The sequence below is a fragment of the Micromys minutus genome (assembly GCF_963924665.1).
Source record: "Micromys minutus genome assembly, chromosome: 23".
NCBI lineage: Eukaryota > Metazoa > Chordata > Mammalia > Rodentia > Muridae > Micromys > Micromys minutus.
Window position 1 is genome coordinate 47003260 of NC_137958.1, and position 16474 is coordinate 47019733.

General features: G+C 37.4%; 1 protein-coding gene across 1 annotated transcript; it reads left to right on the forward strand.

The window, feature by feature from the left end:
* Positions 1-4877: 4877 nt before the first annotated feature.
* LOC308435776 (hyaluronidase PH-20-like) lies at positions 4878-10126 on the forward strand (the record flags this gene model as incomplete). Its single annotated transcript, XM_080936520.1, has 3 exons — positions 4878-5831; positions 6575-6664; positions 9632-10126. 3 exons carry the CDS (start codon positions 4878-4880, stop codon positions 10124-10126), a joined length of 1539 nt encoding a protein of 512 aa, XP_080792646.1.
* Positions 10127-16474: the final 6348 nt, after the last annotated feature.

Here is a 16474-nt window from a genome sequence, read left to right on the forward strand (position 1 = left end):
ATAGTGAGCTACCTCTCTAGCTGACTTCAGAGCTTTAATCTTTTAATGTATGTATTTTAGTACTAGGCAGCCAGTCAGGGGGATAGCTAAGTTATTCCATGTTATATGAGTTGTCTGGTGTATCTGAATATTTAGCCAAAACATAATAAATACACTTTAGAATAACTTGGGCCTTAATCAAGAATTGAAGTATAGCCTGGGAAGCCACTTACAGGGTTTTAATTGCATTATTGTCTTGCTTTATGAACTATAAAAGCCAAATCTGTATTCCATAAAAGCAACATATAATTTTTCACTGTAATCTTCTGAACAGGAAACAGACTTGTGTTTCCCTGGAGATTTTCCTAGGCATGAAGGTGTAAACAGGGGGAAAGGTAGCAGGATTCTGGCCACAAATGCTATCCAGTTTTAATCAGCCATCTTGGTGTTCTACTAGATGCTCACACTACCTAGAACTGCAGGGATGAAAGCTAATTATATAATGTTTCATGCTACCTACATTCTGCAATTTCTATCAGAAGGATTAGTTAATATGACATGGGACTGGGGTGTGTGATTTTTGTGATAAGTTCAGAAAACAACGCAGTCAAAATGCGAATAATGTGTCTGAAAGCTGACGAATAGAGAGAAGTAGTTATCAGTCAGACTTCATAGAAAAGGAGAGAAACAGTAAACTTTCATTTTCTCATAAAGGATGGGAGAATTGAAGGAAGGGCGAAAGGTATGGTCTGTGAGCTTGGGAGGATCAATTCACTTTGTGATGTCATCTGCTTCTAGAGCCTTGGAATTTGCTGTGCAACCCAGTCTATAAGGTCATCTTTAGGACTTTCTTCCCCTTGCCTTGTTTTAGGAGTGCTTGAGAAGGTTTAGGTTGACTGTGGCTCACACACATTAAGACGTGTTTCTTTTGTTATGATCGAGAAGCAGACGGTAAGCAAGTGTTTATAGGTTTCCAGCAAGGTAATGATATATGTGTTTCTTATGAACTTCTTGGTATTCATTTTTTAGGGGAGCATGATGAAAGGTTTGTCACTCAGTGGAAGGGATATTTTTCTCACTGATGATACACACCTCCTGTGTCACAGTTCTCATAACATGCAAGTGGCAGTGTCAAATTATCCATTTAATACTCATTTAACCCAGGAACTCAAGATTCAAAGATGCTGGTCATGAGAAAGTCTCTTTAAATCTATCCTAGGAAAATCTTATTTATGCCTCATAATCGAGATACAGAGTTCTGTAAGGATCAATGTAATCAATCCCCTAGAACATCTGAGTCCAACTGAGTTTTTAATCTAAGATTATTTCTATATTTAGATATCATGTTCTATTTGTCACAATTCTTGATATTGTTATAGGACAGAAAACTAATATGAGTACCACAGATGATTTTGGAACAAGTGGTTTATACATGGCAAAATGAGTCCTTTAGACAAATTCAATCCATAAAAAACGTCGAAGTAAGAAATGGTCTCAATGTCTAACATCTTTCACTGCCATGATGTCAGCATGGTAATTTGAATTTACATTTATTCCATGTATTAGACCTTCAGAGACCAAACAAAAAGTAGGAATTGCCAAGGGTAGAAGGTAGGTTTATAAAATCAAATAGTGTGTTTTTATAGCACTGTGAGACTTGGGGATTCTCTCAGGTGTGACGATTACCATAAATATGGTCATATTCACAGTTGATAAATAGTGAGAGAGTATGGTCCCAGTGCAGGTGCTAGGTTAGAATCAATTGCCTTTGATACCTTAGCCTACCATGGTTTGAAGCATCATAACAGGTTTTTGTCCATGTGTGACTGGAATGTCAGAAGAGATTAGACATGGATAGGTTTCTAGGTACAAATACCAGCATGACCGACCCTAAAAGTACAGATGAGATAGAACAAGGGGAGAGGGTTCTTCAGCAGGTGAGCATGCTCCAGTGACGGCTTTGCTTTGATTGTCCATACTCTACAGGCAGAGCTCTGGGAGGCTGCTGAGTAAAAGCATTTTTGCTGACTGTGTCACCACACTACCTGTAACTTGTGGAGTAAGAGGTCTATCTTAGTCAATGGCAACTCATTTCATTAGAACCAAAACAAAAGAAAGAAGCTTTATCTTGTCTCTGAAATTCTGTGTCTGTAGATCATTATAACTTGAACTGACAGGTAAATAGGAGCAAGATAAAACACTCAGTATTTTTTCCACATGCATATAGGAAATAAAAAGCCTATAAAGTAGTGGTTTGCATCCTTCCTAATGCTACTACCGTTTAATTCAATTTTTCATGTTGCAGGGACCTGAAACCATAAACAATATTTTTGTTGCTATTTCATAACTGTAAGTTTGCTAATATCATAAATTTTAATAGTTTATTTTTTTAAAATAGAGGTTAGCTAAAGCGATTGAGAAACACTGCTCTATAGAAATCTCGACAACCAAGATCTTAATAAGCTTTTAAAGAAAGATTAATTATGAAGAACAAAGGAGATCAGTGAAAATTTTTAGAGAAAGGAATGTTTGGCATGCAACCAGAAGACGTAAACTAGTTGACAATATAGGACATGAATTATGTTTGTTAGCACTGATTCACGTTAACAGCTACCAAGTCTCCACTTATGAGACATGTTCATATTACAAAGAGGATAGCCTTTTGATGATGGATATTTTGCTCTGGGATAGATCAGAAAGCCTTCTCTCATGCATTTCATCAATTCTCATTAACTTAAAATGCTACATCATTGTGTTTTAGAATGTTGTATTATGAATTTCTTCATAACCATTACCGCAAGAGCTTTATATATATATTCTTATAATATCGTAAGGGACCTATACATGTAGTTTTTTTGTAATCCATATCTATATATATGTATGCATTAGATGTAATCCACATAGTATTTTATAGCCCATATATATTATATGTATACATATATCTGTGTATATATATATATATATGTATATATTATATGGATAATCCATGTGCATGTTGATTATAAAGAACTAAATGCATGGATTATATATATATTATATTTTATATGCTTAGATATTTTATATATTATTTAGTTTTTATACATTATATATATAATATATAGTATATAGTTTGGCTTTTCAAAACAGGGTTTCTCTGTGTATAGCCCTGGCTGTCTTGGAACTTGCTCTGTGAATAAGGCTGGCCTTGAACTTACAGAGATCTGCCTGCCTCTGGCTCTCAAGTCCTGAGATTAAAGATGTGTGCCACCACGGCTCACCTGTATAATCCGTATTTTGTGGTTAAAGGTGTAAGGGAAAACATTTGTAAAATTCAGCAAAGTTGAAAAGTCTGAGTAAGCTAACTTTGAGAATTGAATCTGGCTGTATGCCTCTTGGTTCTCTAGAAAATTCAACTGCTTTGTGCAGTACAGACATTGCAGACTTTAGCTAAGGAATACTCAGATAATAGTGAGTTACTGGTTGTTGAAGAGATTCGGTTGAAAACAATAAATAACCTGCCTGTAAACAATTAATTAGTATGGCTTTTTTATTTTAGGATACAAATTCAAATGATTCAATACAGATTCCAAAAATATTGTCTATCAAACTGATTTATACAATTTAGCATATCAAGCTGGTTTATACCGTACATATGAATACATTCACTTGTACTCAGTATAATCAAATTAATATACAACTATGATACTGTTGTACATAAATTGTGTCATATATTCTCTGGTGAAATTTTTGGGGTCACTTAAGTATACTATCATGTCATCTGCAAATAGTGATATTTTTACTTCTTCCTTTCTGACTTGTATCCCTTTAATTTCCTTTTGCTGTCTAATTGCTCCAGTCAGAACTTCCAGTACTATGTTGAATAACAAACAGTCTGGCTTCTTAAAACAGCATTTTAAGATCAGAATGCCTATCATAGTTTTACTTAACAAGTTTACAGTCAATTGAGAGACATTTATTAATTTTAACAGTGAGAGGGTGTCTCTGTAAGATTTGATTTGGCAGTGTCCTAAGGGGATATTAAAGATATATTAAACTCATATTCAATTATTACATCACCTGTAGAAAAAGTGACATTTTCTGTCCCTCATACTGTTCCCCACAGAAGCATGATAATAAAGTGGAAGAAGAGCAAGCATTATAAGCAAATAACCCCAGGGAAGAGGGATGGTGTGAGATAAATAATCCCAGGGAAGAGGGATGGTGATAGACAAATAACCCCAGGGAAGAGGGATGTTGTTACACAAATAACCCCAGGGAAGAGGAATGGTGTGAGATAAATAATCCCAGGGAAGAGGGATGGTGGTAGATAAATAATCCCAGGGAAGAGGGATGGTGTTACACAAATAACCCCAGGGAAGAGGGATGGTGGTAGATAAATAATCCCAGGGAAGAGGGATGGTGATAGATAAATAATTCCTGGGAAACAGGGATAGTGGTAGACAATGCTATTAGCACCCTATATATCAGGGAATAAAGTAAGAAAATTAATTACATTCAGTGTTCTGTGGGATCAGGATCGAGTTTGGAAGATGAGTATTGACTGTTACAGAATTTTATCATCACAAGGGGAAACAAACCTTATTGCTTTAAATACTTTAAGTAAAGTCTTATATCCTTTGAAATTAATTTAAACTCTTTGCATCAAATTGGAACTGGTAAAGCTCTCATTGTGACTACAGTGAATTCTGTATTTTTTTTTCCAGTCCAGGATGACTTAACTTGCAGCAAGATATCCCTGAAATATGACAGAAGAAGGACCTTCTGTGTAAATCTGTCCTTAGACATTATATGCCCACAGTGACCTCATGTCACAGTCTTTCTAATTTTTTGCATCAAATTCTGGAGAGACCTAAGTGTGCATAAAGTATAAGTTGCTTACATAGTGACTATTCTCTGTGATGGGAGAGTCGCAGCTTAAGCACCTCTTTTGGGGGAGCTTTGTTGAGTCTGGGAGCACATTCCAAACAGTGTTAATCTGTCTTTTGATTCCATGTTCCTTGACTCTGGATTACAGGGCACCACCGATTCTGTCAAATACAACTTTCATTTGGGCCTGGAATGTCCCAACTGAACCTTGTGTAGGAAACATCGATAATCCAATAGATCTGAGCTTCTTCTCTTTAATTGGAAGCCCCCGGAAAACTGCCACAGGGCAGGATGTCACAATATTTTATATTGATCGACTTGGTTTGTATCCTCACATAGATGAAAATCAAACAGAACATAATGGAGGAATACCTCAGAAGGTGAATTTGCAAAATCATTTGACCCAAGCGAAAAATGACATAGAGCATTACATCCCAGTAGACAAACTGGGCTTAGCAGTCATTGACTGGGAAGAATGGAGACCCACCTGGTTGAGAAACTGGTACCCTAAGGATAACTACAGGAACAAGTCTATTGAATTGGTCCAGACAACTAATCCAGGAATTAATATCACAGCAGCCACCAAGAAAGCCAAAGAACAATTTGAATTTGCAGGAAAGAAGTTTATGGAAGGGACAATAAAACTGGGGAAATTTCTTCGGCCACAACACTTATGGGGTTTTTATCTGTTTCCTGATTGTTATAACAATAAATTTAAAGACCCTAACTATAATGGCCAATGCCCTGATGTGGAAAAGAAGAGAAACAATGATCTTGTCTGGCTGTGGAATGAAAGCAACAGCCTTTACCCATCTATCTACTTGAGGAGTTCCTTGAAGTCAAATTACCAGGCTGCCCTTTATGTCCGCTACCGAGTTGAGGAATCTATCAGAATATCCAAGTATCTGGATGAATTGAATCCTCTCCCGGTTCTTGTGTACGTCCGTCTTGTTTTTACTGATAAAGTCTCTGAATTCCTTCTAGAGGTAAACAAATGATTCTTGGCTTCTCTGACCTGGTATTCATAAATAATGTTTACTGGAAATTAATGTTGCTTTCAGAGGGCATGTAATACAGCTTGGTATATCACTTAAGAATGTAAAGAGGGTTAGCTCTATGGTCTCCAAAAAGATATACAATTACTACATTTTTAGCATCTATTGTAACTATCTGATCTGTTAGAGGCCATGGAGAATCATAAAATACAATGTTTTACCTGTTTTATTTTTATTGCATGGGTATTGCCTGCAGAAGTAATTACAATAGTGGGTTTTTATTTTTATTGCATGGGTATTGCCTCTTTTTAAATGGCAAAGAAATGCCTAAAGAGTCTGATCCACCAACCAAAGAACACACAGGTCCCAAACAACTGGAACAGGGGCTATCCCAAAAGCTGTTGCCTGTCCACAGGATGCCTTCTGTTAGCTGGGATGATACCTTGACTGACCTCAGTGGGGAGGAAGTGCCTACCCTCACAGAGACTGGGGTTGGGGGTTGGGGATACCCGGGAACCCACACCTGCTCAGAGGATAAGGAGAATGGGGAATGGGGGAAGGATTGTGGGAGGGAGTGACCAGGACGGGGCAGTCAGCAGGATGTAAAGTGAACAGGAAAAAAAGATTCAAACAAAATTTAAAGCGTGTGAAAATATTTAAAGTATTATTGTTGGTGTTGTGCTGTGTAAATGCTTGCATCTGTTACTTCCGGCTAACTCTATCACCTTTGCCAGGAAGATCTGGTGAACACAATTGGTGAGACTGTCGCTCTGGGTCCCTCTGGAATTGTGGTATGGGATGCTATGTCTTTAGCACAACGCGCGGTAAGTTGATTTGGTTGAAAGTAGATCAAATAACATTTCTTTGCTTTATCCTTTGGAGATGGTGTTAAGAAAGGTATTCTGTTAAGTACTATGTTAAGTACCGTAGTGGGCAAACAGTAGATGCTCAGAATTTGCCAAATCAAGTTGTGTTACATCTTTTATTATGAAGTAGAAAATGTACTTGTCTTCCAGTGGTGAGAAAAAGCCAGCCTTAACAGCCCTATCTTATAAGACTTGAATATTTAATATTCAGGAATTTTGTGAGTCACTTGTAAAATACCATCATTGTTAAAATTAAAGAATAAAAAGTCACAATAAGATACATTGTGTTAAAACCCAAAATAACTAATGCTCAGAATATGCCAGCTATTTCATTCCATGTGTACCTTAATGCCTGAGGTCACATATATGTTGTATCTGCACAGGTAGAACACTCTAGAATAGATGCTACTCAGTTTGCATGCTATAAAATAGTAGTGTGATCAGTTCCCAACTCTGCATTTAGTGTAATTGATTTGTAACATGAAGTTGACCATTGTAGGTATAATTACACAGTATTTTTAGATAGAAAGTGCAAATCTTTTCATAATATACATATAAAACTATCATTAAATCATCTTTCTCTAATATGCCTTTTGTTTAACCCTTGTCTCTCTGTTTGCCTGACTGATGGTTGACCTATGGTCCTTTCTGTTTTCTAGAGGTCTTGGTTTTTTAAGGTTCTAGATCTTCTGTTGTAGAGTTAGTTGTAGTGATTCACTTTACTTCTATTTACTTATTTATTTTAGATTATACTACATAGATATAGAAACATCTATATAGATTTTTTAGATATTATAATTATATTTCTACCTTCCCTTTACTCTCTGAAAACCCTCCCAAATACCCCTTCCCATTTGTTAATATTAGTGACTTATTTTCCCATTGTTATTACACACATGTATATTCCTAAATATTACCAACTCAGTCTACATAATGTTACTTGTATGTATGTTTTTAGAGTTTTACGTGGCATATGTTGGTTGATCGTTATTTGCTACGTTGCTGAGGATGATGTTGAACTTTTGATTGTTTGGATTCTCTTGGGTTTGCTGGAGTCTCATATACATACATACTTACATACATACATACATATATACATACATACATACATACATACATATCAAATCAGAGCTACCAGGATTCTCTCTCCATTATTTGGTAATGTGCCACCACAGTCAGCCCATTCAGTAGATCTGTTCATCATAAGGGACTATGACTGTCTTCAATTTATTTTAAAGGCGAATGTCCAAGTACTAGAACATGGTACTGTGAAGATAGATTACTTCTGCTTCTTATTGTTATAATCTACAGTTTGTTAAAGAATTGACATTGTACACACGTGACTCTGTATCATTTGAATAATCGGTTTTGGAGCTATATTTAATGATATATAAACTCATCTGACAAACAAGAATTCTTGTTTCAACTTTTTATGACTGAGAGTTAACCACAGACGTGGTAGACACTATACTCATTTATCATTCATTTCCACAATAACATCATAAGGCAGGCTTCAAAATCATCGCTAATTTACAAGTGATGGAACTGAAGCATGACCAAAGAACTGATTTTTCTGATATGATCTAGATAGCAAGCTAAGATTTAGAAAGGGCATGAAATATCGTGATTGGTCGATATGGTCATTAATGAGGGTGGTACTATTATTGGGCAAGTTAACCTCAAAGTCTTAACAGCTATAACAGCTACTTTGTTTTCTTTTATTTATTTATTTATTTATTTATTTATTTATTTATTTATTTATTTAATTAATTTATATGAGTACATTGTAGCTATCTTCAGACACACCAGAAGAGGTCATTAGATTCCATTATAGATGGTTTTGAGCCACCATGTGGTTGCTGGAAATTGAACTCAGGACCTCTGGAAGAGCAGCCAGTGCTTTTAACAGCTGAGCCATCTCTCCAGCTTAACACTTTGTTCTCTTGATTATTTATGAATTGTTGGGGAAAATGAAGGCTAGGATAAGTTAAGCCTCAGCTAAACAATTCTTCATTGCCATTACAAAATAGTTGCTTGTTAAGTTCAATGTTTCATTTGTCCTTAAGAGTTACTTACTCTACCTGAAGATCCAGTTATCCCACTCCTGGGCATATACCCCAAAGATACTCCAATATACAATAAAGACACATGCTCCACCATGTTCATAGCAGCCTTATTTATCATAGCCAGAAGCTTGAAAGAACCCAGATGTCCTTCAGTAGATGAATGGATACAAAAACTGTGGTATATTTACACAGTGGAATACTACTCAGCTATTAGAAACAATGACTTCATGAAATTCCTAGGAAAATGAATGTATCTAGAGAATATCATCCTGAGTGAGATAACTCAGTCCCAAAAGAACAGACATAATATGCAGTCACTGATAATTGGATACTAGCCCTAGAAAGCTCTGAATACCCAAGAAACAACTCACAGACCATATGAAGCTCAAAACATGGAAGGCCAAAAAGTGGAAGCCTTGGTTCTTCTTAGAAAAAAAAGTAAGTGTATAGCACCCTCTCAGAGTGGGGTACACCTAGACCTTAAATCATTAATAACTAAGAGCTGAGAAGTGCCAACAAGATAGCTTTGTGACAATTTTTTGGTATTTAAAAATCATTATGCTTAATCTTTACACACCAAGAAAACTTTGACTATTTCCATGTTATGTTTTTGTTTTACATGCACTTTATGCTCATTGTAACTAGTAAGATTTCAATGCATACTATCAAACCTTTAAAAAAATCAAGTACCGACAAAATATATTCATATAGTTTTATGCAAAAATTCTTTTAAAAATCTGTACATGTATCTCTGTTTTTTAAAAGTAAAGTTGTAAGGAAAAAAAAGTTACTTACTGTAGCATCTCTGTTTATGTAAGAACCCGTGTTTTATTATACTGACTGTCTCATTATTTTATAGGCAGGTTGCCCAATCCTACAGAGATACATGACGACCATCCTGAATCCATATATACTCAATGTCACCCTAGCAGCCAAAATGTGCAGTCAAACACTTTGTAATGAGAAAGGCATGTGCTCAAGAAAAGAAGTAAATTCAAATGTATATCTTCACTTGAACCCAAGTCATTTTGAAATTAAATTAACAGAATCTGGAAGGTTTGAAATTCTTGGCAACCCCACAGTTGACGACTTGGAATACTTTTCTGAACATTTTAGATGCAGCTGTTTCAGCAAAATGGCATGTACGGAGACAAGTGACATGCAGAGCATAGAGAAGGTGAATGTGTGTGTCAATGAGGACACTTGTGTCGATGCCACGGTAGAGCCCAGCCCAGCATCCTACATACTACCCGGTAAAAGCCTCCTCGTTGTGACGACACTTGCACAAGTGCTACACCATCTGCCACAAGATACTTTCCTTCCTCTGTGGAAGATGCTAGTCAGCACTCCTTAGTTTTCTCTCCCTGCAGCATTTGCTGTATTATTACTTTATTTTTTGCAGGCCTCAGTAATTTGAGATTATGAATGGGATTCTATTTTGCAAAAATTAATTCAACTTTAATAATCAAGATTTAATTTTTGAGTTTCAAAGACAAATTATATATTCTACCAAAGACTGATTGCAAGCAAGGATACTGCAATTAAGAGAGATTAATTTTTGTTTAAAGAGAATGAAGACTGAATAAAATAAATGACTATAAATCAATGTACTTTCAGTAGTCTGTCATTGCTTGAAATATGACCAAACAAATATGAAGATGAAAAAACTTCTGTTCCTTTTTTTTTTATTAAATGGAATGCCTTAACTCTGTTAGTCTACTTACAAAACTATGGTTTTTAGTTATAATGTTGAAAAATTTTACAACTGTTTTACAGATAGCTTGAGTTCAAAATGATAATTCTATTTTTGTATATAATTTAAGATATTTTCAGTATTTATTTTCTTTTCATTCCTGATTGTCAAGATTAATTTGTGTCTGAAAATGCTTATTGCAGAAATCCATTGCCTGTCTTAGAGTATTTATGGAGCGTTGTTATCCAGATGTGCTGGGAAGGCCAGCGAATTAACTCTGAAACATTTTGTTCCAGTTAATGATTGCAATGGTAGTAAATAAGAAGTGTCCCCTTACCACCTGGCCTTTCTCAAACTCTGCAGTCCCTGTCATCTGAGAGCAGGAAGGTCATTGTTCATCTAATAGCTGGAATGATAGATATCTCATCTCTTATCAGCTCCTTCCTCAAACACAAGTTTTCATATTCAGTGTTAAAGAGTCTAAGTGAAGTAGTGTATTCTTATTATCAGTGAGTTTGCTATACATTTGAAGATGAAAGAAATGCATGTTGGAAAGACAACATAATGTGTTTTCCATGCTATGACAATGTTAAAGGGCTCAAATGTGCAGAGAAGAACTTGTTGTTATCAGAGATTCCTGAAGGACATAATGTCAAAGTTATTTGAAAAGATTAGTACTTACTAGGCCATAGAGAAGGAGCACACAGAATGTCCTATTAAATGTCGTGTAAAGCAAGTATCTGAACCATGTAACTTCTGTGATCCACCCTGAGAATTTGAGCCTTTACAATGAAGATAATTCTACCTCTTTAGATGTGTTCCATTTCCTGGATTCACACACAACATTATGTGTCTACTTTTACCCACCCCCTCACTACTGTTCATGAGGACATGGATATTATCTATTTATTACACTTATATCTATATTGTGATAAGCAGTACCCAGGACTTCACACAAGTCTGTTGAATATTTATTGACTGAATAAAATTTAACACAGGATTGTGAATTTGGAATTAATTGGGGCCAACTTACATGACTGGAAGCTGTAGCTTCCACTGCTGTTACAATTCTATTTTTAAGTGGATACATTTGACAGTTTTTGAGAAGAAGGCATTTGGTAATGACTGGGAAAGAACAGGATATATAGATTGGTTTATCAGAATCAGTAAGATGGAGTTGTCAAAGCAAAATGAGTGATCAAAATTATGTTCTTAAGCTTTTTTATTATTATTAAAAATAGACTGTCTCATAAAATACATCCCAACCACAGTTTCTCCTCCCTCTGCTGTAGAAGTTTGGTTCTACCTCCCAGAACCATGCTTCCCAAAATAAGGCTTAAAACATATTTACAGATGCATTGGCCATATAGCTAATCTCTTCTCTGACTAGATCCACCTATTTATTTAATATTCCATTTATTTTAATCTACACTTTACCATGTGCTTGGTTACCTGTAGTCAGGTAACAAGAATCTGTCTCGTCACATCTTCCATGGTGAATCTCCTGCCTGGCACTATCCCAGAATCCTTTCTGCCTCCCAACCCTTATTTCCTGCCTAAGCCACAGGCCACCGGTTTTATTATTTACAGGTGTCATATCCACAATGAAATAAGATATATGGACTGTGTTATCAAACTGTGAAGTAGGATGGAGTTGCATTGTAAATGATCCAGATTGTGTTCTTAAGCTTTTTATTATTAAAAACAGAACCTTTTACAAAATAAATCCCAGTTGTAGTTACTTATCGCTGTATTCCTCTTCACTTCCCTCCCCTCCCCCTCTCCACCAGATGCAACCCGGCTCTCCCATCCATTTCCTCTCCAGAAAAGAATAGGCTTCCAAGAGAGAACAGAGAAACAGGACAAAACAAGGTACAATAAGACAGTAGGGCAGACACTGTCATATAGAGGCTGGACAAGGCAACTCAATAGGAGAAAAGTCTCAAGACCAGGCAAAGGAGTTACAGATACACGAGTTCCCACAGCTATGAGTCTCGCAGAAACATCAAGCTAACACATATGTAACACATATGTACCATATACAGCAAGCAGGTCCCATGCTTGGCCATTTGGTTCCCGTGAGTCCATGTGAGGAAGCCCTGCTCAGCTGACTCAGTGGGTGATGTCTCCTGCTGTCTTCCATCCCCTAGGACACCTCCAGGCATTCCTTTCCTCTTCAACTGGTGTTTCCCAATCTGCAAGGGAAGAGACCTGGTGGACACTTGCAATTTAGACTTTCTCTTCACATCTCTGGCTTTGAGTCCCGGAACTTGCTTCTGTCTGTTGCCTGAGGAAACCTCTCTGGTGGTGATTGGAAAAGTGACTGATCTATGAGTTTAGCAGAATATCATAAAAACTCTGTTCATCAAAAATCTTTTTTGTTTCTAGTTGTGTTTGGTTCTACCACATTTCTCCAGAGTATCCACCTGGCCAGTGTAGGGCATGGGCTCTTTTTTTGTAGTAAGGGCCTCAAGTTAAATCAAATATTGGTTGGATACTCCCACAGGTTCTGTGCCACAAATGCCCCAGTATATCTTTCGGGCAGGAAAAACTCTAGACAGAGGGTTTTGTGGCTGTATTGGTTTCCAGGTTTCTCGTTCCATAGCCTATAGAGTATGATTTCATACCAGAGACTAGAATGTCAGGGTGAAGGCTCCATGTACAAATCCAATGGACTCCATACTCAATGACCTGAGTAGAAGTTGCCCTCAGCAATGGGGCCCCACTGAGAGTTTTCAGGGAGTTACCTTCCAACCTAGAATCTGCCTAGATTGTTTATGGATCTTCATGGGACCTCCTTGGCCAAGAACTCAACCAAACCTAACTCAGTCCCACCACTGGAAGCTTTTCCTGGCTACAAAAGATGGCCAGTTCAGACTTTGTACTCTCCACCACTAGGAGTTCTCCCTAAGGTCCACCATACTAGGTTCCCCTACCCAATGCTCCCCTGCCAGTTCCAGCTGTCTCTCCCTATACTTTCTCCCCATCCCCCTCACCTGATCCCTCCTCTTCTTCGCCCCACATAAGATTTACTTTCTAATTCTAACCAAATTTGCAAAGTTTATGAGATTGTTTTAAACATATGAGTAATATTTCATTATATAAATGCACCACATTTTCTTTATCCATTATGTCGAGGAACATCCAGGTTGTTTCTAACTTATAGATATTACAAATAAAGCTGCTATGAATTTAATTAGACAAGTGTCATTGTGATATGGTGGAACACCCTTTCTGTATATATCCAGGAGTGTGTGCATCAGGGTCTTTTTTTTTTTTTTTTTTGGTGGAGGAGAGTGTTTATTATAGATAAAAGGAAGAACAAAAACAGAGCAAATTTAATGTTTGCATGTAAACATCATATTTGAACCATTTTTACATAAAGCAACAACTAAAATCTAATTCTAAAACAAAGTAATAATACAGGAAAGTGTCATTTTCAAGACAAATTATAAGGCAAATATAAATAATGGCGTGTTTCAACATCCCACTGATCTCATCGAAAGTCAAGGTGTAGAGTAGATGGGAATGTATCTCCTCGTATGCCCATCATGTTTGTCCTGAATTTCATGTCAGGCTCTACTCTCCAAAGGTGACTTCATCTGTACCCTTTGATTTACAGAGTGATGTGTCCATCCTCTTGAGGTCAGAATCTAATCCCCCTTCTCCTGAACCTGAGCAGAGTGTGACTCCTGTGACAATGCCATGGAAGAGATGCCGCAGGCCTCTGGAGGATGCGCACTGTAAAGGGGAACGCAGCTGCAGTGCGCTGGGCCAGGGACATTGGTGCTGGAAGTTAACAATCTGTACCGAGCTCATGGGTGTACCTCACTGTGTGATGATGAAAAGGACTTCAAATGTGCATCAGGGTCTTAAGACAGACCTATTCCAAGTTTTCTGAGAAACTGACAATTTGATTTTGAGACTGGCTGTAACACTTGTTCACGTACACAAGCAGGTAGTCTTTCACTTGTCTCACATCCTTGACAGCATCAGCTCTCACTTGAATTTTTATCTTAGCCATTCTGGCCTTCACCAGTGTAAGTTGAATCTCAGAAGTTTTCTTTTTTTTAATTGAAAAAATTCAAATTTTCTTGTTGGCTAAAGATGTTGGACATTTTCTTAGTGACTCTCAGTCTTTAGAGATTCCTCTTTTGAGAATTGTTTTGGTCTATATCCCATTTCTATTTACATATTATTTTTTATTGATTGTTTTATGTATTTACATTTCAAACATAATCCTGTTATTCCCCTTTCCCTGTGACCTGTCTCCCATTCCCCCTCCCCCTGCTTCTATGAGGATGTTCCCCTCCCCTCCCCCACCTCAACACCCTGGCATTCCCCTATACTGGAGAAATGAGCCTTCAAAGGACCAAGAGCTTCTCCTCCTATCAATGCCAGACTATGCCATCCTCTGTTACATATGCAGCTGGAGCCCTGGGTCCCCATGTGTATTATTTGGTTGGTGGTTTAGTTCCTAGGAGCTATGGGGGGTTTGGTTGGTTAATATTTTTGTTCTTTCTATGGGGTTGCAAACCCCTTCAGCTCCTTCAGTCCTTTCTTTAGCTCTTCCCTCGGGGTCCTCGTGCTTAGTCTGATGGTTAACTGTGTTGCAGTAAATATTAAAAAATAAAAATTCGGTTTATCTCTTTATCAGCCCTGAGGTTTCACTCATCAGGCCCAGTTTTAGTTTGGAGCCTCTCGCACCTCTGGCGCCTGGTTTGAGCTGCCCTATGGCCCAACTTGTCCACACAATCTCTTCCCTGGTGGTTTTCTACCGCCTGTTCTCTGCCTCTGTTCCAGGGTGTTTCTCTACCCCAAAATCCCATATAAATACAACTCTATAGCCCGATAGTTTTTCATACAGGTTTATATATTCGACTCTCAATCCACAAACCCTCTACACAACAAGATTACATCAAATAGACAAAGATACAAAGTGCCCTTCTATATGAGATATTATAACTATAAAATCCTCAATGTTCATAGCTATTTAACGCCAATCAATATCACCTGGGTCCAGCTGGTCCTTGGGAAACTCCATGTTGCCATGATCTCTACCCTTGGTCTTCTCCTCTCTCCACCTCCTTCACCCTGTCCAGTTCCTGACTTTCCTTTATTTTACTAATTAAAATGGGAAGGTTCAGATAGTCACCTCTTGAGTACCTAACTTGGCAGCCCTTCTTGGGGAAGTAGAATTAACATTAAAATACAAACAGCTTTAGGACAATCTACATAGCTACAACCTCCACCATCTGAATCTGTATTGGTTAGGCTCTAGAAGAGCCTCTCAGGAGACACCCATATCAGGATCCTATCAGCAAGCACTTCTTGCTATCAGCAATAGTCACTGGTTTTGGTGGCTGCATATGGGATGGATAACCAGGTGGGGAGTCTCTGGATGACTTTTCCTTCAGTCTCCACTCTACTCTTTTTTTAAATTAAATATTAAAATTTATTATGATACGGTAACATTTTTCAATCTGGATTTTTTTATTTTAATTAGCATACATGTATTTCAAAGAAATGTATATATATGTGTGTATATATATATGTATGGGTTTTCTTTCATTTTTTTCTGATTTTATTAGATATAATTTATTTTATCTTCATTTAATATGTTATCCTTTTCCCCGGATTCCGTGCTATTTCTTGTATTCCATTACACCTCCCCCTGATTCCACCGCCTCCTGCCTCCCCACCCTGACATTCCCCTACACTAGGGCTTCAGTCTCTGCTCCAAACTTTGTCTCCATATTTCCTCGTGAGAATATATTTGTTTCCTCTTCTAAGAAGGACTGAAGCATCTGCACTTAGGGCTTTCGTCTTCTTGAGCTTCATGTGGCCTATGATTGTATGTTGAGTAACTGTAGCCATCGGGCTAATCCACTTATCAGTGAGTGCAAACCGTGAGTGTTCTTTTGTGACTGGGTGACCTCACTCAGGTAACTTCTAGTTCCATGCATTTGCCTAGGGATTTCATGAAGTTGTTGTTTCTGATAGCTGAGT